Source organism: Helianthus annuus, chromosome 5 (assembly GCF_002127325.2).
Source record: "Helianthus annuus cultivar XRQ/B chromosome 5, HanXRQr2.0-SUNRISE, whole genome shotgun sequence".
Lineage (NCBI taxonomy): Eukaryota > Viridiplantae > Streptophyta > Magnoliopsida > Asterales > Asteraceae > Helianthus > Helianthus annuus.
Window position 1 is genome coordinate 177490599 of NC_035437.2, and position 19160 is coordinate 177509758.

The 19160-nt window shown below is 39.3% G+C and overlaps 1 protein-coding gene across 2 annotated transcripts; it reads right to left on the bottom strand.

Annotated features, from left to right (window-relative positions):
- Positions 1–3716: 3716 nt before the first annotated feature.
- On the bottom strand, positions 3717–18146 carry LOC110942425 (E3 ubiquitin-protein ligase UPL2). Of its 2 annotated transcripts, none has more exons than XM_022184188.2 (17): positions 17983–18146; positions 17788–17909; positions 17461–17556; positions 17182–17394; positions 10062–16149; positions 9005–9849; positions 8468–8755; positions 8143–8347; positions 7444–7697; positions 7105–7367; positions 5928–7005; positions 5267–5413; positions 5110–5190; positions 4810–5035; positions 4586–4725; positions 4113–4219; positions 3717–3936 (listed from the first exon to the last, which is right to left on the bottom strand). In XM_022184188.2, the coding sequence occupies exons 2-17, from the start codon at positions 17893–17895 to the stop codon at positions 3834–3836; spliced, it is 10242 nt and encodes a 3413-aa protein (XP_022039880.1). In that variant the 5' UTR covers positions 17896–17909; positions 17983–18146; the 3' UTR covers positions 3717–3833. The 2 variants fall into 2 exon arrangements, with proteins under 2 accessions (XP_022039880.1, XP_022039879.1); XM_022184187.2 differs by having other exon boundaries at positions 17973–18136.
- Positions 18147–19160: the final 1014 nt, after the last annotated feature.

The following is a 19160-nucleotide window of genomic DNA, read 5'->3' on the forward strand; positions in this document are numbered from 1 at the left end:
TTTTCTTGGCCGTATTTTGGTTGTCTGGTTTGGTTTTTTTATTAGTTCTTTCTAGCTTTAAAATGCCGAGGTTAAACTTGTGTTTTTAGTTAATATTAGAGTGAATTGCAAATTTTGTCTATATACCATATTTCAGACGGTGTCCTTTGTCTTTAAAATTGACGAGTTTTGTACTTATTGTTTCAAAATGTTGCATGTTATGGCCTTTGGCCTTAACTCAGTTTGTTTTTACGTTAAGTGAGATCATGTATATGTCACATGAGGGTACTTTTGTAATTTTACTCATTCAATTATAATATATGTTAATTAAAAACTAATATATATTTATGTGTGTGTGTGTATATATATATATATAAACCCAAAAAACTCTCTCCCTCACCCTCTCTCACTAAACTCTCTCCCTCTTCTCTCTTAGGAAACTCCTCCAATCCTCCAATACCTCCATTAAAACCTGAAATTGGACCTTCAATTACAAACCTAAACCCAAACCCTAACCAATCGTCCACCTAATCACTTGTTAGCGGTCACCTCGTTCAGCTATGGTTAAAGGGGAGCGTTGTTGGCTGGTGGTGGCGAGTGAACGACGAAGCTACTCCAACTTGTTCCGGCAATATCTGGAGGTATTCAGACACAATTGTTCCGGCGGTTTGGTGGTGGAGGTTGTATTCGAATGGTTCGCGGCAGGGGATGATATGTGGTGGTGGTAGTTGTGTCGGGTGTGCCAAATCGACAACTGGGTGGGTGTCAAGATCTGACAAATATTCAGGTATATCTTATTGCATTCTTTGTGACGGAAAGGTGCAAGACAATTTTTTATTGGATGTTACGGTAAATTCAGGCTAGGAGCGATTTAAGAAGTTGCATTCATTTATGATCGTGTAGATGAAAAGCACCCTGAACAATATATTCTAACCAGAATTCGGTTATAATTAATCTTTTTTACTTATGTTTGCTTTACTTTTTTGGTTGATCCTTAAATAAAGGCAAATTGGATTTAAATAATCTCAGCTTTCTCAATTTGGCCGATAATAATCCCAACTCGGTTATTGACAAATAACTGAGTTGGGGTTATATTCGACCAAATTGAGAAAGTTGGGATTATTTAAATCCAATTTGCCTTAAATGAGTTAATTATGTTGCTTAGAGTATGTTGTAGCCATTGTTGTATAATTATAAATTTGGATTGAATTTGTGAGGTGAGAGTGAACCGGGGATTTTGGATCAGTGAAAATTTGGGGTTTTGTAAAATGTGAAGATGAGATTGTATGAAGGGTGGTAATGGATGGATGGTTTTATAGATCCGTGGTGGGGTTTTGTTAACAGTGGTAGGGGAGAGAGGGTATTATATATTTTATATATAATATATAATTATTAAATAGCTTTTTAAATGAGTAAAGAGACTAATTTACCCCCAACTTAACAGTTAAAAGTAACTAGGTTAGGCTTAAAGGTCACATCATGCAAAATTTTAAAACAATAAGTACAAAACTCTGACAATTTTAAAGATAAAGGACTTCGTCCAAAATGTGGTATATAGATAAGGGAAAAAATTTGCAATTCACTCTTAATATTATGTAGTGAATTATTCTTTGCTAAATACTATAGGGGTTAACCCCCAACCCCGAACCAAGAGGTCGAAAACCAAAACGTAAACTACGTGAGAAACATAACTCACAGATCACAAACACAATACATTACCGCTTTATGGCCCTCCGATCTCTATATTTCTCATTTGAATTTTTGTAGATCTCATCTTTGTTATGGTATTAATAGCTTCATTGGAATATTTTTGACTTTCCAACCGATTTAGAATGATCATCTTTCCAACGTGGACACTAAACTGATAACACTTGGACTAGTAATAGTCAAGCACGTGATCCAATCAGATAAACTTATTGTTCTCAAAGTTTGCTAATTGTAAGAACGTAGGGTATGGTGGGGCTTGGGTTGGGTTGGGGGCATGAGTTGACACGTGGAGTTCGAGTCCCCCCACCGTCTAGTGACGTGTCCGTAGAGTATGGCAGGGTGTGGGTGCACCGCTTGGGTTGGTAGGTTATTAAAAAAAATTACAAAATTTAAAAAATTCACACAACATTTATAAAAAAAAACCTAAAATTTTATTAAATTTTTAAAAATTACAAAATAAAAAAACCTAGAGCGTTAGGTAAATTCCAAAAAGGGCGAGCTTGTCGAACGCCTTTCGCTCCTTGCCTCGAAACTCAATGTTCGCCACCGCCACCCGGTCCTCGTAGCTTAACTCGCCGCTCGGAACGGCTTCGTAGTAGGCCTTGAAACGATCGAGCTTGGGCCGTAGCTCGCGCCATTTATGTTGGCATGCGTTGAGGTTGTGCCGGTCGTGTCCGACGTTATGTCGGTAGCTTGCGAATGCTTCCGGCCAATATTGTGTTTGGCCGGGTTGCCGCTCCTTCATAGCGTGAACGACGTTTGTGACGAGAGCCAATTCTTCTTCGTGGGATCAAGTGGGTTATGGTTGGGGTAGCGGGTTCGTGGGATCAAGTGGGTTATGGTTGGGGTAGCCGGTGGAGAGCGACGGTTTGGGATGGGGTAGCCGGTGGGGTTTGGGGTTACTTTTATAGGGGATGTTGGGGGTTGGGGTGACCGGTTGGCTTGGCCAAACAGTTGGAATTTAAAATTCAAACCCGCTATGACATGGCGGTGGACAGCGAATCGAATCACAAGCCCGCCCCACGCCCGGCTTCAAACCCAAGCCCCAATGGTTACGCCCAATGTTGTAGAAGGCGCTAGGCGCTAGACGCTAGTCGGGCGGTGAGGTACAGCCTAGGGATTAATCGGGATTAATCAGGATTAATCGGGACTAATCGGAATGGGATTTTTATATGTATTTTTTCAAAATTATATATATATACCCAATAATATAAAAATAATACTTCAAAATTCACATAAATACTTCAAGTTTCAGATAGTATGGTTCGATTTTGACCGATTTTGACCAATTTTGACCGCCTAGGACCGCCTAGAACCGCCTAGGACCGATTTTGATCGATTTTGACCGACTAATATTGTCCGATTAATCCGATTTTTGACCGCCTAGGACCGATTTTGACCGCCTAGGACCGATTTTGACCGATTTTCTACCATGACCGATTAATTGACCGCCTAGCTCAAAATTAGGCAGTAGATGACCGCCTAGCGCCTAGGCGCCGATTAATCGGCCGCCTAGACCGATTTCTGCAACCATGGTTACGCCCCAACCCAAGCCCCATAGTCTAATATAGCTAATAATTGAAAGTTGTAGGGATAGTGACCGGAATAGACGATTGTCGTCACACTCATCTTGCCTTGCCGCTTCTAAACTCCACACCATGGAACCACCACCACTGCATCTTTGAAAAACCGACGGTTGTACCTCCATCAGCTACAACATGGATATTACCATATGAAAATCATATCAAAACCTGAAAACCGTCATATGGGTAGAGACGAGGGTATGTCTCCTTCTGTTGGCGTTTGTTCAGGCATAAATCCAGCAATCGAAACCCTTTGCCATATCAAACTTGTAAACCCCTAGGAAAGGTGGTGACACGTAGGCATCGATTTATTCCTCAGTTAACAGAGTGGTACCAGAACAGACTAAGTGTTAGGTTGGAGGTGTTGGGCGTCAAAGGGAACATATCACACAAAACGCATAAAAAACAAGAGTGGGAACAATGTAAATTTGCAAAAGCAGAAGAATGGAAGTTAGAAAAATAATAATGTTGATATAACCAAAGAAACTGTACACTATATGTATGTATGTTATGTTGTTCAACCTATTATGTTTATTATATCATATTTACTTACATTTCCAACTTTTAACCGAAACCAAATCCTTCATTGGCTTCATGAATTGCAAGCAGGAGTCTCTCTTCCAGGTGTTGCTTAGAGGGATATTCAGGTAGATCCAACTGGTTGAAACTGCATATCCAACAATTATACAAATACATTTTGTTACTTTAAAGGCCAAATTCATACTTGGCAATAAAATAAAGTGGAAATAAAAATGGAGAACTATGAATACAGGCAGCATGTAGAAGAATTCACCTTTTTGGCAAATAAAACATAATTAATTAAGAGTAAAACAAAGAGGTTACCATGTATGAGCAGAAGGCAAACGGTCAGAGCTTCCGTATGCCTTGTGAATCTGAAACTTCTGGGATCCAGATATACCTTGCAAAGCACTGAACCCTTCTAAAGGTACCTACAACATTATTACAACCGATATCATACATATAGCTTCAAAAATATCACATAAATTCTGTCAACACTGCAAATTTGGGAACAGTTAATACAAAAAAAAAAAAACTATCCTTCTTTTAAATGTGTAAGGGTTCTTATTTCACATTTTTGCATCAGCATACGAGGTGGAAATGAACAGATAACACAGCTTGGGTTAACAGGTCATGACTTTTAACTGATCTTTTGCAGATATAGTGTCAACTATGAGCAAAAAAAAAACAAATTATTTCACACTAGGTGAATTTTGTCCCTTTTAAACTAGTATTTTTTTGCCTGTTAACCCGAATCATAAAGTTTCCATCCACATAGATAATACAAAACAAGATACCTTTGAGGTGCCAGTGACAAATTGCAATAAACGGGCCTTATCTTCTTTGCTTAAGCCTTGAGCAACTTCCCAAAACCAATGAATAACAGGAGATGCAGCACTGTACCCCGAATACTCTGTGTTCGCCCTCATGTCATCCACTAACAAGTACCATTAACATTGTTAACAGTTAATATAAAAAGCAAACCATTTATTTAACAAAGATAATAATGTAAGTTACTCACAGTCGATATCTGGAAGTCCGCTTATCAACAATTCCAATTCCTTGTCATGAAAGATGGATATATTACCACGAGGGATCAACTCGTTAAAACCTTCCAAAAATGCGTTTATCTGAGGGCGAATAGCAGTTGTTAACCGATGCTCAGCAATGAGATTGACATATTCATGTTTGTTTTCCTCTGTAACTCGAATATTTCTTCCACCAGGGATCAGTTCATAGTCAGTTACCTATATCATTAAATAAATAAATTATGATACGCAAATCACACATGTTTTACATTGTGGTAAATGTGAATTCTTACTTGTGCTTTCTCAAATAAGATTAGCTTCTCTTCATCGGCGTCAATGCTAAATGTTAGGTCTAAAACATCACTAATATCATTCTGCATATCAAAAAATGAAGTTAGTGATAAATGGTTATCAAATAGATGAGGAATAGATTTCAATAAAAAAACAGACCTCAAGCATCCACTTCAAGTTTTTGAAGTAACCTGGGTCAATTGCTTCAATGTCATGGTAGGTTACTTTTGCCCCAAGCATATGCTTGTAAAAAGATCTTGTAAAATGAACATCAAGCAACTGCCCATCAAATAGTGCTTTCCCAACCTAAAAAATGCTATAAATGTGAGCTGCAGAATTTAGGAAAAAACCAACCTAAAAAATGCTATAAATGTGAGCTGCAGAATATAGGTAAAAAGACATACTTGAGGTGATAATTTCAACGCATCTACTAATACATGGGATGATATGTGTTATATTTATTTCTAACCAGCCAGGTCAAATGAGTAATTGTAATAAAAATATAAAACAAAAAAAAAGCTTTCGCTAGAATGAAAACAGATCAAATCGGTTGAAAGTTGACATATAAGTATTTAAATGCATGCAACCTCTCCTAAATCGCTTTATAAAAAAATATACTATTGTTGTAATGCTATAGTTCTTTAACCATACGGAACACAGATTATTTCAAAGTTTAAGAAAATGACAAAAGAATGTGTTCAGGCAAACCCAACTTGACCTGACCCGTACAAACAATTAACCATGTTGGCACATTACCCGACCCGCCTAATTTGCGACCGCTAACAGTATAATACATATATGAAAAGATAGAATGACTTACAACTCTGCCAACAAATTTGAAGTACGAGATGTGTTCTGTCTGAAAAACAGAATTTGGATTTGGTTGAAAGGTTGACTCATTACCAACAGTTGTAAAAAGCAAAGCTCCCTTATCAAAAATTACCCTCGATAACAACTGATACCATTCCCTCGTAAGTCCACCTCCATCAATACCTTCTTCCCCTTGAAAATGTACAGTCAGCCTACCCTTCAACTCTTCAGTGGATCTCATTCGCAGCTGATTATATGAATCTTCAAGTATATATGCTCTTCTAACAGATATTCTCAAACCACTATGATGATGAGGCTCATGTTGATGCTTAATTTTCGATCTGAAGTACGAGCGTTTATTGTCGAAATCGATAAAACGAGGAACCTTTAGCATAACCGAGAAGGACTTCTCAAGCAATCCCGGGTTTTGTCTGATAAAACCATTAAGAAGCTTCCTGTGTTTCTCGGCAAATCTTACAAAAGCAACATTCTTTTCATCAACTTTTACAGAAGTCCCTAACGGTTTCAAATGACTCTCGGGAACATTGACATCATCAGAATCATGCCCGAAATGCAACTTCTCACTCGTCACAAAGAATGATTCTATGTGCGGCAAGATATTCTGAGTGCCAGCAGGCAGTGGTGGAAATGCACTAGGTCTTGATGTTAAGTTTATTGATGATGAAGAAGATACTTCAGGGGTAGTGTCAGTAAAACTCTCTATTTTGCTTATACATGTGCTCAACTCCATCCATAACGGCTCCAAATCAGCATTTATGTCATTTACTAAAGCAAGGGTCGCAGATTGCTCGTTTTCAAGAGCTACGTTGTCTTTTTCTTGATTAAGTGTAGCAACTAGTGAGCTTAACGCTTGTATAACCCTAAGGATTGCTGCTCCATCTGAACCAGATGTATTAATCAGTGCTTTCTCCATTTCACCAAACACGCGTAGTTCATTAATTGCTAACTTAGTCAAGTTTTTCATAGAGCCAGCTAGCTCGGTTATGAACAAATGACAGTGAAGAGGAGCAATAGCGACCAACTTCTTCAATATATCAGCAACAAGAGCGTAAGCATTGTCCGATAAACTGAAATGAACATTTATTAGCAGGAAAAAAAAGGCACCAAGCTGCAATCAAAATAATGACCATTTTCAAAGAAAATAAGTTGTATATAACTATATATACCTTTCATTTGCAAGCAACGAGCAGAGAAGACGGAGTTCTGCTTGTGGCAAATTTAGCAGAATAGTATGAGATTCATTTTCGGTATGAACACCAGAGGATGAGGGCTTAGAGGCATCATCAATCTTGGATAATTTACTATTCGGATTTGTTTCGCCATCTAAAGTTGACATTTGAGCAGATTCTTCAGCAACAGGTTCCCCATGTGGAACCGACACTTGCATACGTTCGGCATTATCAATGATGACATCTAATAAGTTTAGCAACTGAAACACATATAAAACAGTCAATTGCATTGTTTAAGAATATGTTAGCATAAAGAGTATTTTATTCGATAAGAACCTGCTCAAGATGTGCAATACTTCTCAAATAAAGCGGTTGCTTTAAGAGGCTTAACAGCAATGTTATGGCTAATACACCATCATGATACTGATGTTTTTCTGATTCATCATCTTGAACAATCATAACAGCTTTCCCACGAGCCTGATCAGATGTTTGTATTCTAAACTGTAGCAAAAGTTTTGCAACAAATTTATGATTCCTGGCCAGAAATGTTAGTGTTTCAAGAACGCGACGTGACACCAATGGCGGTACACCTAAAATAAACCCAAAAATATTAGTTATAAATAACAAAAGTGCTAAGAGCTAACCATACATATTGATGAGAGTTATATTTTATTTCTAACAGAAATATATAAATAGCAAAAAAAAAAGTAGTTAGCGGGTCAGAAGAGCCAAACAGTTACTAACAAAATATATCCAACACACTGAAATTACTAAAAAAATATATAACTTCGGTAAACGTATTTGGCAGACTAACTACAAACAGTTACTAAAAAATTATATCCAACACACTGAAATTACTATAAAAAAAATATAAAACTCCTGTAAACGTATTTGACAGACTAACTACGAACAGTTAAATTCTAGACAAAAAATTTTACGGGTCAACCCAACACCCGGACCAAAAAATTACCCTTTAATGCATGACTGTGTAATGATGAAAGATAAACATTAGCTAACAATAAAAAAGATTTTTACCATCAAAACTTTGAGCGCGAGAATACATGAGATGACTCTGGCAAGCATAAAGGCGATAGGAGGGCTCAGAAGCGTTCAAATCACTGTTGGGATTTCTTGTATCAAGAACCAAAAGGTCCATCAATATTTTTATCATAGCAGATCTGGTGTCAACATGAGCACATAGGTTCAAGAGCAGTCTCTGCAGTTGAGGTTTATAGAGTGGCTGGCAAACAGAACACACATTAAAAACATACTAATAAGAAACAATATACGCGATACACGGACCCATATCAAATTGATTTTCCAGGAAAATAAATATAAAAGAGCCATATATGACTGCTACCTGAACTACTCGAAGCAAACGAGTCATTGCTTTAAGATCTTTTGTATCAACTAAAGGAGCTCCTTCAGTTTCAATGGGCTGACTTCCTGTTGACCGATGAGTAATGGTCCCACTAACTCGATCCAGGCTTCCTTCACCTCCTCTAGAAGATTCACCCCTCCTACTTCTAGGGAACATACCAAAAAGTGTCCGGTTGTGGCGTCGGAACCTCTCTCTCAACATGTTTGCCTCAGCAACAAGCGCCGGTGTAAGATTGGAAAGAACATCATCAGATGACGTTAAGAGAACCTAAAGATATGAACCAAAATGTTTAAAGAAAAACTATTGCACCCAAAATAAGTAAAACAAAATCTACAGAGAAAACTAGAAGTGGCAAGATGTGTGGTCAGGTTGGTACAAGGTCAATTTGGTATGACGATAGAGTACAGGGCGATTGCTTTATTCAAACTCATTTGACCCATTCTTTTAGCTTATTTTTTTAATCAACCCATTCACATGTAAATCAGTTGAAGTTGCCACATCTAGGGTAACAAATACCTCTTCCCGTATTTCTGAAGGAAATGTAGCGATTATCGAGACAGTATCCATCTCCACAGGTTGACCTTCCAATTCTTGTGACCGTTGTACCGCTTGTGCTTGTTGTTGTGCTAAAACTTCTGCTCGAATATCTGGCGGGAGTGCGGCAAGGAATTCAGGGTCAATGTCATTGACCCCACCATTCTGATGTTCAGTATTTAAAACTTGTGTCACTGGACCTGATTGACCAGATAAAACCTCAGCACGCAATTCATCAGGAAGTGCATCCAGGAATGTAGGGTCAATCCGTGCATCAGCAGCTGCAGCACCTTGCTCTATTTCTTGACTATGGTTTTCTGATACCTCAGGTACACTATGAAGGGACCCGCTTGCTGATGTTATAGTTGTATTCACAAGTGATGCATTTGCACTTCCAATTTCCACATCCAAGCTTCTATGACTTTCTCCTAATGTAGTCTCATTTTCATTGTTTTCTTGGCTCACACCTTCAGCAGAATTGTGATCAGATTGAGGATGTCTAATGGATGTTTGAGATTCATTTACTGCGGGGTCACTATTACCAGTGTTCTCGGTGGTGGGTTCAGGTACCATCCCAGCAGTCTCATCTTGTGTATGACCCTCTATTCCTGTGTCATGATCAGGCGGATTCACAGGGGTTGGAGGTCTCAAATGAGAAACCAACAAATCTTCAAGACCTGAAGGAATGCTGGAAGGGTTTGATCCACCCGTTTGAAGGTCATCAGCCCACATGCTTGAACGGTGTCCACGGCGCCCATTTCTCAAAGATCTAAATACCGAATCCAAACGTGATGAAGTTGACTCCAAATTTCTGTCACGAGTGTTGCCTGTAAGACAAAAGAAATAATAATATCAGTGTAACTTTTACGCATAAACATCCAAAACTGTTTTATACTAAAACTTAGATTGTTATTGATATATAATCATTGTTGTAATAATATTTGACACACTAATTAATAAAAAGTAGTTGGAGAATAAGCATTACCCAACCCACCGATCCATACATTTTCCACAAACCAAGACTGCAAAACCATCCTACCTGCTTGTCGAGATGAAACCGGACGTGACGAAGGGTCGATTAGAAGTGGATGCTGAGCTGGAGCTGATGTCTCACGAGATCTCCCAAGAAGATTATAGATGGATGTGGTACGACCTTGACGTCTTGAACCAAAAACTTCAACAGGCATCATGTGGAATGTGTCATCATTATCTCTGCCAAAAACCTCAATATGATCCAGCATGTTAATCCCATTCATTTCCTCACTCAGTCCTAATATAACTCTACCATCACCATCACCTTCACCATCCTCCTCATCCTCCTCATCATCTTCTTCCTCAATCATATCCTCATCAAATTCATCTTCATCAATTTCATTGTCATCTTGATCTGTGTCAAGATGAGGCAAATGATGATGGACTTCATCTTCAAGATCATTGTTTCCTCCATCTTCTTCTTCTTCTTCTTCCTCTTCTTCTTCTTCATCTCCTTCATCTCCTTCATCCCCTGACATTTCATCATCGTCTTCATCTAGACTCTCTTGACTATCAGGTTGGATTTCAAATCTTATTCCCACAGAATCAAAACCATTTGTGTTACCAGAAGTTTCATGCATGTAATCATCTTCACTTGGAGGAACATCATTATCCTGATCATGTTCCATGTCATCTGTAGCAGGCTCAGTTTCTCTAGACTGAGATATATCACCAATATTTTCTGTTTGTTCGTTTTCTGTATGATCTAGAGGTTTTGTTGTATTATCACCTTTCTCAGCGGCATGGACATGTTCTTTAGTGACCACCTCTAGAACCTTTACAATCCCAGGTGCCACCTTAAGTGAGTCGGGATGGTCCAGGTCCAACACTTGCAAAATTAGCGTAAGTGACCTTATCAGACCAACATCAATAAACGAAACCGAAGCTTCACTTGAAATTGAAGAGCCTGTTGGTGAACGGGCTGCCACCACATCACTCAGCAAATCAACAAAAGCCTGGATATCATTTCCTGGTGGTTGAGGAACTATAGAAGAATTAACAAAATCAGTAAAAACATTATTAATCCCCACAAAAACTCTCTTCCTTGCCTCTGCAGAACGCACACACGCAGCCACCAAAAACTGACTAGCTCGGTTTGCTAGTTTATGTCTCCAGTCAACATCTGTCTTTTTCTCCTTTTTAGAATTTCTTGAATAAGGAAGAAACTGATGAAGAATATGATGAAATACTCCACCTCCACGAATACTAGTATGACCCTTTTGAGTAATTTCACCATCTCTTCGAAGCAGAACATGAACTGATGGACCATACACCAAGAGAATATCTGTTAAAAGCTTGAGAATGAATACAAGTTTCGCTAGCGAGGCATAAAGTTCCTGCCCACCACTTTCATTTTCATGTTCCTTCCCCTTACCCTTGTTTAATATCGAATCGATGTCCATATCAGTTAATGATGCCTCGTCTCCAGACAATGCCACAGCCTCATCTTTTACAGGTAGCACAAAATTCATAACTGAATCCAATAGCAGCTCAATTACATTCACAAAACTCAGAGGCGGTTTTCTATGAGCTTTAACATGCTTCACATTTGCCTCAGGAAGTTTTCCATCAGCCATAGTCTCTGTTTTTTCTTTTTCTTTGGACTTGCCTTTAAGCAATATAACATATGGTCTGTCACCAACCATCTCAATTTGGCATACAGACTGGGCCGCCCGCATAAAAACAACAGGATCACGTGAAATAACAGAAGTCAAATTCAAGAGGAAGTTATGGGGTGTGAGCCTGCTACTGGATTGTCGATTGACAGCTGTCACAACACTCTGTTTTATTTCAGATTCCATAGCTTGTTGGAGTGTTTGTGGGTCTTCAAGAATATGGCGAATGATAGTAGCCGCAACATTATCAAAACCAACAAACAGACTATTTGCAGGCAAAGATAGCAGCAAAGGCAAACCACCAGCATTTAAGAAGCTAACAGCAACAGAATGATCTCTTGTAAGTGTGGAACATAGTTGAAGAACAGCATGAATTGTTTCAGCAGGAAGGTGATTCTTTAAATAATGACAAGATATTTCAACAAGTCTCTTTTGATCTTCTATATCAATAAGCCCTATATCGGGTTGAACCTTATTTTGTTTTTCTTCATCAATCACAACAGCATCTTTCTTTAATAGCTCTGAAATAATATCAGCATTCAGCTTTTGGTCCACATGAGCAAGGCGGTCAACAGCGAGAAAAGCTGGTGTCACCCATTTAGGAACAGTTTGTATATTTTCATTCTCAGAGTTCCAATCCGACAAAAGATCTGCAGCAACTTTAACCAGACCACTTTTGGAAGCAACTTCCCTCAAGTCATTATCATCTTTAAGAAGCAAAGCAAGAACATGGAAGAGGGAAGATATCATCATCGTATTCTTTCCATTGTCAGCAATCTGGTCAACGATAAACGTTACAACATTTGATCTGTATTGACCATCATCCTGTGAACATATCATAAAAAGAAGGTCGCGAACTGAAAATGCTAAAGAATCCTTTACTTGTAGAAGCTTCTTACATGTGGATAACAATTCATCAACAGGTGGCAACTGCACAGTTTCCTCTTCAATCTGTTGATTGGTTTCATTTGCAACGCTTTCTTTTGCATTAGATGAATTATTACCAAGAGACATAGCAAGTGCACGAGCAAGTTCATTATCTTCTGGGACTTGCTCAGGATGTGAGAATAACCATTCCATCGCCAACTCAACACTGTTTGACCCAATTTGCCTCAAAGCCTCCTCTGCACGAGATCTTGAAAACCCCATTTCAACTATTGTCGAAATGCTCGTTTCACTCAAAGGAGCAGTCGGATGTGACCCGCCATTGCTTACATTTTTCACTTCGACCCCAGAAAAGACATGACGGATGATAGATATTACAGTAGCGATGAAATCATCATTACAATCCGTAAACTGAGGATGAGTCCATAACGGAAGCACGGTTTTCAAGATCATAGATTGTAGGACCCTAACAAAAACCTCGGGATCCTGTGGAAGATGAATGCTTCCTCCATTTACAAGGGGTTGTGTAAGCAATTGTTTGGCAGAAGACGACAAAATAAAAGATGAAGTCACGAGGTGATCCATAAGTTTACCATAGTTGGCTAATGAATCATTAATCCATGAATGAACCGGTTCTTCTGTGTCTGTTTGCTTTAAAACTCCGTCATCAGTCTCCATTGGAGATGCAGGAGTTTTGTTGACAGTGAAAAGTAACTCACTGGTGGCTTCAAATGTGGTCATAACTGACTTAATAACCCCACGACTATACAAACAATTTAACAGGATGGGATTACAAGAATCAGACTTTTCTAGTAGAATGCCATCAATAAAATCTACAACCTTCCCCAGGTAACGACATTTTGCTGACCAGGATGCCATGTGTCCTTCAAAATCCATATGATCAAGTGTGATGGCAGCAAATGTAGAAGCCACAGATCTTGAAGGAGTTACAGTCTCCAAGTCATCTCGTCTTCTAGAAGGAAGCAGCATAGCTTTTCCTAGCTCTTGAAACAAATGGGTGATGTGTATAGATAGTGACCGTATCATGTCTGAAGTTCCAGAAGGGGTTGACCGTTGACCAGCACCACTACGTGGTTCTGATGGACCATGTGTGCCAGAGGCATGGGTGAGATCACGATACAGGTTAATCAAATCAAAAAATTGTGACTCAAAACTCCATCCAGACATTCTTCTTCTCATTAACGGATCAAGAAACTGCCTAAAAGAATCCAATCTTTGTTCTTCAGATTCTGAAGGCTGTGACACATCAGCAGCACCGTCACTAACATCCTCATTTTTTTCAAACTTGGTATCTTCGAGTAAAGCAATCTGCCATAAAATCTCGCGATGAATTCTTCCGATATCTTCTAGAACATCCTTGCTTCCGTTTCCAAATTCTTGGAGCAATGCAGTAATCCATCGATTGTCTTTTGAGGCAGCTAAAAACAGAAGAAATTCAACAAGAAAAAGCGAAGAGAGAACCCTTGCATCTGGGGTGGATTTGGGATCCAAAAGAAAAGATCCGGAAAGAAGATCAAATCCGGTTAGAGTTGACTTTAAATGCTGCCTTAAAGAGGAACAAAAGGCACTTGCCAAAGCAGCAGAATGATGCTGAGTAAAACTTTTGAAGACCATTGTGCTATGCAAAGCAATAGACATCCCTTTAGAAGACTGAGTTATACTTGGTCTTAATAAAAGCTTCAATAAAGCGTCGATACCGTTTTTTTCCACAAAAAGCCGACATGTTTCAGCGTTTTCCATTGTTCTATGAACTAACACCATCACATGAAAAATGCATGATTGGATGAATGGCTCGTTACTATCTCCTTCCATGGTTGACTTTTCTTTCTCTTCAGTATCCATATCCGTAACATTACTCACATCGACTTTTCCCGACTGTTCTGCACCTTTGCGGTCCTCAATTGATGCAATTTTATTAATAATTTCAATAATCAAATCTACACCGGTGACTCTAAGTGAAGAGACATGACGCAAAAGTTCCTCAACAGCATTTGCTAAAGGCACGATAGCATCATTCATTGGAAGGACATATTTCTCGTCAGTAAAAATGTCAACCAAAAACCTCAATGATGACTTTTCTTTTACCACCTCTAACCCCTTTGTATTGAGACAAATCGCACCGAGACCATTCGGGACACATGCAAGAGACTTGGAAGAAGGAAGAACACCAGCTGTCACTGATAATAAGAAGGCATTGGGAAGACCAATTTCATCTAATGATGCATAGCATGTAGGATCTTTGTGAATCATCTCACACATAACCTGCACAGCTGATGAATATATATCACCTCCAAATGTATCCATGTTTTTAAAGATCATTGAAAGAGTTGCTGGTAGGGAGATATCATGAGGATTCTGAGATCTTGTAGTACTTGCTGAAGCGTAAGTAGCTGAACTAAGTGCCTTTAATAAAACCCTAATAAGCCTGTGTTGTGAATGAATATGATCATCAATTGTGTCTGAGGACTCCCCAATTCTCATTGAATCAATCATTCTAACAACTTCTATATGCAGTCGGTTGGTCAAAAGGTCAACTCCTCCTAAGTCTTGTAAAAGAGTGACTGCTGAATTGCTGTAATCCATGAGTTTTTGTAGAGTCTTCACAGCCAAACAGACAAGATTCATGTGCGTGGGCTCGGTGTCATCTAACAGGGGTAAAAAAGTTGAAACCATTCCCGAACCCCGTATAATGTTTCCAGGACTTGAAGTTGTTATCACTTGAAGTAAGTGAAATTGAAGGAGTGCTTCAATGAATGCAATAGACGGTGGATCAGTAGACTTGTTTAACGATGAAATCTCCTTTTGCAGCACATTAATAAAGATCACACGGCTTCCACCTGTACTCAAAATGCGGGCCCGCTCATGAGATGAAGAATAGGCAGCTACTTGAGACCCAAGAGCGTGAATTGCAAGCATACGAATAGTTGGAGATATGGTTTCTTCAGATTTCACAAGCCTGATTAGCTCGTTTGTATATTCAGGTTCGTTTGCAAAAAAAGACACGAGCTCATCATGTGAATCACCAGATTGAACAAGAACATTGAAGGCAAGAAGACATATCTTGCTGTACAGCCTAGATATTCTGGGTGAGCGGAAAGCGTGTGCATACCTGATCCTAGTCAGCAACAAAAACCGATGTTCGGGACCCACGTTGTACTTCTCCACCAGTTGCTTCATAATAAACAGATCATCCTCCTTCCATGTATGAAGATCTGGAATGTGAATAACACTTGCGGAGGGACCCACATCTTGGGTATGTGTGCCATGCAACTCGAAATATAGAGTCGACCTCATGCGATTTTGAGATTTATCACTATCAGTAGAAGGAGATAAGGAAAGACTATCGTCTGGGGTCTTTTCGTTTGAAACAACACATGAATATAAACCCAACCCTTCTTCCTTGCTCCCCCATCCTTGTGCTAATGACAAAAGACAGCTGTTTATAGAACCACATCCAACAAGCTTCCCAGTTGCATGAAGCTTTGAAGAATTTATTCTCACTAATGATGAAAGAGTCTCTAATGTTGCAATGAGGACCTCAGGATCAGTTGATGCAAGCAAGAGCTTCAAATGCTGAAGAAACAAAACAACACTTCAGAGACAACCATGGACAGCTTTTAGGTCATGGGTCAAAATGGGTTTGGGTTGAAAGGGTTCATTTTTTTACATGTCACAATTAGGGCTGTAAACGAACTGAACGTTCAGCGAACAGTTCGTGAACCGTTCGGCGGGAAGTTCGTTTATGTTCGTTCATTTAATAAACGAACGAACATGAACAAGCAATTTCGTTCGATTAGTTAAATGAACAAACATGAACAGAGGTCTCGTTCGTTCGATTGTGTTCGTGAACGTTCGATAATGTGTTCGTGAACATTCGTTGATTTGCGTTCGTTTATGTTCGTATGTTTGTGTTTAATTGAAGATCTTTGTACTTTCTTATATTTTATTTGTACTTTTTATATTATAAAACTTTTATTTATTTTATTACCCTAACAATTAAACTAGGAAAACCCACTTTCACCTTGTTTATGCATCATTTCCCTTTCATTTCTCATTATTTACATCGCGAATACGATCGACCTCCATTCCACAAAAAGGGATTCAAGTTCGAGTGCTACTCTCTGGCCATCTATCTTTATCCTTTGTCGCGTTCGCCAAATTTATATGTGTTCGTTTGTGTTCGTGAACCGTTCGCGAACACGCTCATTTCCTTAATGAACGAACACGAACATAAAATCTCGTTCGGTAAGTGTTCGTGAACACATTTATTTCCTTAGCGAACGAACACGAACAAGGCCTTGTTCATGTTCGTTCGGTTCGTTTACAACCCTAGTCACAATTGGCAGGGCCAGGTTAAATCAATTTGACCACTAGTGCTTTTCGATCAGAAAAACAGTAATACAAGTTTGGTGATTGTGTTAATTAATATATATTTATAGGCAACTTTCAACATATTTGATATGATTTGTTGTATTTTGCTTGTTGGAGATAAAACACAACTCAAATCTTAATCAACTCATTCATTAGCGAATGGGTCGAAATTGAAACCTCTAATAGCGTGACTCCAAAAAATAAGGTGTTATTCTATCAATTACACCACCATACCTCTAAGCCAGTAAATGAGCTCTTGTTTTGGCAATTCTCTAAGATGATTTGCATGACACGCAGAATTTGGAGGACTGATTGCTTTGGGAAAGGGGTATCATCTTCTTCTTCTACAATATCATCTGCCAAGGAAAGATCCTTCCTAGTAGACAAATATGTCTTGAAGTATGTATCAAAGTGCAAGAAGAGTGGCCTCCAATGATGAAAAATTCCCTGAAGATAAAATAATTTATGAGCAAAGTATTATGCAGAATATTCACTAGGCGCGTGAGTTACGACCTTGTTGTACTCCCAACGGAAAGCTGAGAGAGGGATGGCTATGTCTTGCAATGGACACTGAATCACTGTGTCAATAAATGTCTTTACGTTTAGAGGCTGCAAAAGACAAAGGATATATATAAGAGTAAAGTTGGAAAAAGAAACAACTGTATTCATGAGTTGTATAGAAGAGAAATAACCAATGAAAATGTAAGACAGAAACAACAGGTGACCAAGTAGTAGTGTATTTAGTTTCGAGTAATGTAATAAAACAATCAATCATGAAGTTAACTGCCCTAATTTCAAGAGAAATAAAATGATGTTATATAAAGAATGAAAAATACTTACAGTATCGGAGTGGAGTGTAAAATTGGGAGTAACAAGTCCTCCTCCTCCGTCAGCGGATAGAAGGTGGCGTAACCTCGACGGCAAGTTGGATCTTAGGGTAGCAGCCATGGTTGTTGTTGTTACTGAAAAGAAGAAAGAAAACGATTCAGTCAAACATCAAAGTAAGTAAGCGATTGAGGAAATACCTTGACGGACCTGGTGGTTGTGTATAGGGATTGATAACATCAAAATTCACTACAAAACCTAGAGCGAGAGAGAGAGAGAGGGTTTATGTGTGAGAGAGAGAGTCTGAAGCGAAAAAGCGCAGAAGAAGAAGAGACGATTGTTTTGGTTTAACCCTGGCTGGAAGGAAGGGGAGAAGAGAGCTAGCTTGCTGCCTTTTATACTCTCAAAATCTCTTGTTCGGGTCGGGTATTCGGGTTAGGAGTCACTACGTTTATCTCAGGTAAAATGTCCGTATTCTGCAGACCACATCTGCATCTATAGAAAAATACATGGACCAAACCTCTGCAGTCTGCAAGAAGAAGGTTGTTTGTTTTTTAACGTATGTAGACTTCTAAAATAATCTGGTGGTGGTGTACGGACGGTGGTGGTGGATGGTGATGGTGGAGGACGGTGATGGTGGTAGACGGTGGTGGTGGTGGACGGTAGTTGTGGTGATGGATGGTGGTGGTGATGGACGATGGTGGGTGGTGGATGGTGGTGGTGGTGATGGACGATAGTGGACGGTGGTGGTGGGTGGTGGTGGTGTTTAGGGCATACGAAGTGGGTGCGGCAACGGGGCGGCAATCGAGTTTGCCGCGCGGCAAACACCGCCGCCGACCAAGTTTGGTCGCGGCAAAACTTGAAGAACGGTGAACCTTTGCCGACTCGAGAAAAGAAAATGGAAAAGGGGGGGCCACCTTCCAACGGTCATATTACCGTTTAAAAAAAAAAATTTTTTTTTTAAATTAAACTATATATATATATATCACAAACCATTTCACCATATACTTTCTAGTTTATACTCATACAAACCAAAAAATACCACCAATTTCTTCTAAAAGTTTACCATACAAAATGGCGGATGAACTCCCGTTATGGTTCCCACCCATGAATAGCGACGATTCATCCGATAGTAGCATTCTTTTTTTTCAAAATCTCATCGAAGAAGCCGAACTTCAAGACACCGGCACATCTAACCGAAGGAGATATATTGAACGTCAACGTGAGGAGGGGCATGAGACACTCATGGCGGATTATTTTGTCGAAGACCCGAAGTACAACGAAGATATCTTTCGGCATAGGTTCCGTATGTCGAAACGTTTGTTTCTAAAAATTGTGTCCGACGTGGAAGAGAACGACCCGTGGTTTGTAGAGGCCCCCGATGCGCG

Excerpts from the sequence above, each read along its gene's own strand:
- LOC110942425 (XM_022184187.2), bottom strand. The coding sequence starts at position 18,012 with ATGTTATCAATCCCTATACACAACCACCAGGTCCGTCAAG. Across the intron at positions 7,698-8,142 it reads TCGCGCTCAAAGTTTTGATG|GTGTACCGCCATTGGTGTCA; the intron begins GTAAAAATCTTT and ends GGTTTATTTTAG. Across the intron at positions 3,937-4,112 it reads TTGCCTTCTGCTCATACATG|TTTCAACCAGTTGGATCTAC; the intron begins GTAACCTCTTTG and ends TTGGATATGCAG.